The following is a 4,511-nucleotide window of genomic DNA, read 5'->3' as shown; positions in this document are numbered from 1 at the left end:
GATTTCGCCAGATAGATGCAAAATGCAACTAGGAGGAAAGTGATTCACCTTTTCTACAACATAGTTTTGTCTCGCGCTGCTCCAAGAGATTCTTCACATAGCCAAAAATGTGTTTAATGTGAATACAGAAGTTGATATGGCATCGATGGGAATTGTTACCTCCTATTTTTCTTTATATCTAAATCATATTTACTTTTTAGGTACATCTATCTACTTTTAGGTAAAGTTTCCGTAAATTTGGTACAATTTTATAACTCAATTTTCTATCCCTGATGGAATATCAGCTGTAAAAGAGGACCAGAAACAAACAGCTGATTGCTCTTTGTTCAATAAACATACCTCCAAGTCAAAATAAAACATACCTAGTAGGGTTGCATAGAGAATCAGACACAAATTGATTGCCAATTAATTATTCATTGGCACTTAATAATTTGAATTTTCGTATGATAAACTGTGTAACAATTAAGGCTTAAATTGGTGAAAAGGATCTTAATTGCCAATAAGGTGCCTGTTTGAACATAGTCTAAATGCATGATAAAAACATTAGAAGGTAAAACTATTTTCTCAATTCGTCGGCCATGATTTTTTCTGACGCTTGCAAACATTTTAAAATCATATAAAATTGAAAATAAAAAACTGAAATGGTGCAAATTGTTGTTGTTTGAGATTAAAAATGAGAATGTTTGTGTGACCTTGAGTTCGAATTTTAAGATTATATTACTGGCAAACGTCACAATGCCTCTCAATGATTTTACCTTGTAATGTTTTTATCATGGTCTAAATATATCGAATCGTTATCGGGTACCGGAAAGGAAGTATTGGGTACCGATAATTTCTTCAAGTATTGGGTACCGAGTTTTGGGTACCGGCAAATCAGCACATCACTAATCGTTTGGTTTTAATTATAATTTTAATAATGGAGAGTGAAGGAAATATTTGCCAAGGAAACAATGAGCCAATGGCTAAAAAGATTAAAACAGAATGGGTTAAAAGTTACTCCGACAAGGCTTTGCTTATGATGGCTAGAATGGGTTACGAAAAAGACAAAGGTCTCGGAAAACAAAATCAAGGCCGTCTAGAGCCAATCATAGCTGTACAACAGGACGGAAGAAAGGGACTGGGTTTAAAAGCAGATGAAAACAAAATTTCTTTAGAGTCCTGGGACACCACCTGCGAGGTAATAAACTTGCCTGAGAAATGGTCGTGGATTACAAACAATGATCCTGTAGATTGGGCATTTGACGAAATCGATAACCCCATTGTCTTAGGCCCCCGGAAGCAAACTATTGAAGATGAATGTTTATATTGTGATCCAGGTATTTTGAAAAATATATTAGAAGCTAAAACGGAATTTGATAAATTAAATGACAACGATTTGCGGCGGGCTCGATCACGTTCAAATCCTTTTGAGACTATACGCAGTTCGATATTTTTAAATAGAGCAGCTGTTAAAATGGCAAATATTGACTCAATGTGCGATTACATGTTTACAAATCCTAGGGATAAAGATGGCTCTTCCATACTAAACAAAAATGAGCTTCTGTATTTCGCTGATATTTGCGCAGGTAAGATTTAGGGGAATTTCGGCTATTTTTACCTTCCTCTTATTAGCTCGGGATGTAACTATGTAATATTGATGCGCCTAAAAGATGAAGCGATTTCTATTCTCAAGTTTCACATGAACCAAAAAGACAAGATCACGCGGGCAGGAGAGTAGCCCGTTAGAATCGCATTAAGGAAAAAAGTTGAACGATTTTGACATTAGCCGTTTATTTACATTTCTTCGTTGTTTACAATTTGGTGGTGGCTTTTTACTGCAATTTTCTTCATTTTCGCTTGTGACAACGTGTGTACACATAAGATAAAGAATAATTTAACACAACGGCATGATTTTTAGAAGAATTTGCATAATAAAAATGATTTTTCATGCGTTCAACAATTTCGCGGTTTTCTCCGTTCTTTTCGTTGTTTACTTCTTACAGCAAAGATGGCGTCGAGATTTCGGCAGCTAGAAAATAACTTTTTTCGTTCTTTCCGTCCCGCGTGATCTTGTGCCTTTCGTTCATGCAAGTTTCACACCTGATGACATNTTTTTTCGTTCTTTCCGTCCCGCGTGATCTTGTGTCTTTCGTTCATGCAAGTTCACACCTGATGACATTACGAATGGCAATTATAATAGGGAGGTTTTAGTTTTTTAAACTATAATTTTATTATGGGAACATTTTAGTTTGGCATCCTCAGATTAAAAAAAAGGTGGCTGTTGGCGGGGGCAGTGGTGGGTAGGGGGAGTTCTCCTGATTGCAAATATGTATATACTTTTAGCCGCCGGAGGCTTATAGTTTTTAAGTTANTTCACACCTGATGACATTACGAATGGCAATGATAATAGGGAGGTTTTAGTTTTTTAAACTATAATTTTATTATGGGAACATTTTAGTTTGGCATCCTCAGATTAAAAAAAAGGTGGCTGTTGGCGGGGGCAGTGGTGGGTAGGGGGAGTTCTCCTGATTGCAAATATGTATATACTTTTAGCCGCCGGAGGCTTATAGTTTTTAAGTTATTTGTTGTTAGAGTTTGTAAATTGAACTAACCTCTCGGGGCTATTTCACACAATAAACACGATACTTACGTACACACTTGGGGAAAATAGTTGCATTAAAACCCCACACAATGAAATAAAAACATATTTTTTACATTTATGTTGTATTTTTTATAAATTTAGTATGTTTTTAAAATTATCACGCACTTATACTATATGTATACGCACATTATGAATACAGAACTGTTGATTCAATCATGGTTTCACACTAGCTTTGTTTCTTAACATAATTATCACAAATTATCGCTAATTTATGCTGCAAAGCGTTTCTTAACCCAAAAAACTAGCAGACTCTAGCAGCACTCTATCGTTCTTACGCTCTTCTTTTTTTGGCTCTCCTGCTAATTTCTGCCGGTAAAATTTTTACTAGCAGAAACTAGCAGCTGTCAAAATAGATAAACGAAAATTCGCGCCAAATATTTTCACTAGTCAAATACACCGATCAGATGATTACTTGCTAGTTTCTGCTAGTCTTGCGTTTCTTTAATTCGTTATTTTGCTCTCTGTGAGCGTAATCCTTTCAATTTTCCCATTCTTCTTGATAATTATCTGCTAGAAAAGAAAAGAAACAAAGCCACTGACATTAGAAGAGTGCTTCCACATCTAGAAAATAACAATTAAAGAGTTTTTATCATAAACCAATAATAACAGATCTGACCGGTTGAGAAGCCATTTGTAATAGGAGCGTTCCTTATCTCCCAGAAATAGTCAGAAAAGTCCGAAGTAGGCAGTTTTAGTCCAAAAAGCGTTCCTTAACTCGTAAATGACAGCAAAAATGAGAGAGCAACACTCAGTGCGAGTGACTCTCATCAGTCCGAAGTAGTCAGATTTAGTTAGAAGAATTTTTGCTGGCAAAATCTTGAAAAGTGTCAAACTCAACTGAATTTAAATTAACGGAAATTAAAGAATATGCAAAAAGTGAGAATAATATAAAAAGTAAAAAAGTGAATTGAAATTGGAAGGAGGCAGAAAATAATTGATATAGTAAGTGTTTATTGTGCTTGTGCTTGTGCGAATGTGTTTTGTACATACATTTCCATTCTTATGTGACGTTAGTTTTGTTGTTGCCATTCTTTGGACTAAAAATTTGGTTTTTTGAGTTCCTTTACTTTTCCTGTTGATTCTCTTTTAGTGAGCGCGTTTTGCTTACGCTTTGGCATTTTGACACTTTTCAGATTTTAGTCCAAAAAGATAAGGAATGAACCTAATAGCAATTGAGAAAAAAATCTGTGACGTTCGTAATTTTGAAGTTTGCTATTTCTGTTTTGCTTCTTTCTTTATGTGTTTATTTGTCGGTGGTTTATCTCAGTGATTTTTAAGCGATTTTCAATAAAGTTTTTGTGCAAATGTAATTAGATGCCGTTTTGTGTTCTAATACTAATACTAATATTAATACTAATACTAGTTCGCATCCCTGCAAGAAAGATACTGGTCAAATGATTAGTAAAATGACCTGGAGCCATGACTGAAACTTTCCGTATTTTTCCCATCACATTCTTAAGGGCATCGGTAGATTTTGTGACCGTTTCTTTCTTTATGTTCCCCTACGTGTGACTTTACATCTCGGCATAATGACTTCGCGTGAGCGGGGTTTCGGTTCCGCCACGTTAAAACCCCGCCCAATGAAAAGAAGCAAACAGCCTCGGATGAGACCCCCTTTTTCTGATGACGACCACGGCAAACGTATAAAGGACTATGATTTAAGGGTATGCACCTGGAATATCCGGACCCTTAATGGGGAAGGTGCCTCTGCCCGGCTGGTTGATGTCCTCGGGAAGACAAAGGCTGACATCACCGCCATCCAAGAAATGCGATGGACGGGGCAAGGTAAAGTAAGCGTGAAGCCTTGCGACGTCTACTACAGTTGCCACGTAAAGGAGCGCAAATTCGGTGTTGGATTCGTGGTAGGAGA

General features: G+C 36.4%; 1 protein-coding gene across 1 annotated transcript; it reads left to right on the top strand.

The window, feature by feature from the left end:
* Window positions 1–858: 858 nt before the first annotated feature.
* Cmtr1 (Cap methyltransferase 1) lies at window positions 859–1,365 on the top strand. The gene is made up of 2 exons (XM_017632394.1): window positions 859–1,177; window positions 1,230–1,365. Exons 1-2 carry the CDS (start codon window positions 917–919, stop codon window positions 1,266–1,268), a joined length of 300 nt encoding a protein of 99 aa, XP_017487883.1. The 5' UTR covers window positions 859–916; the 3' UTR covers window positions 1,269–1,365.
* Window positions 1,366–4,511: the final 3,146 nt, after the last annotated feature.

This window comes from Rhagoletis zephyria, unplaced genomic scaffold (assembly GCF_001687245.7).
Source record: "Rhagoletis zephyria isolate East Lansing unplaced genomic scaffold, Rhagoletis_zephyria_1.1 Rzeph_scaffold_10045, whole genome shotgun sequence".
Lineage (NCBI taxonomy): Eukaryota > Metazoa > Arthropoda > Insecta > Diptera > Tephritidae > Rhagoletis > Rhagoletis zephyria.
The sequence above is the reverse complement of the archived record's forward strand: the minus strand, read 5'-3'. Positions and strand labels throughout refer to the sequence as shown.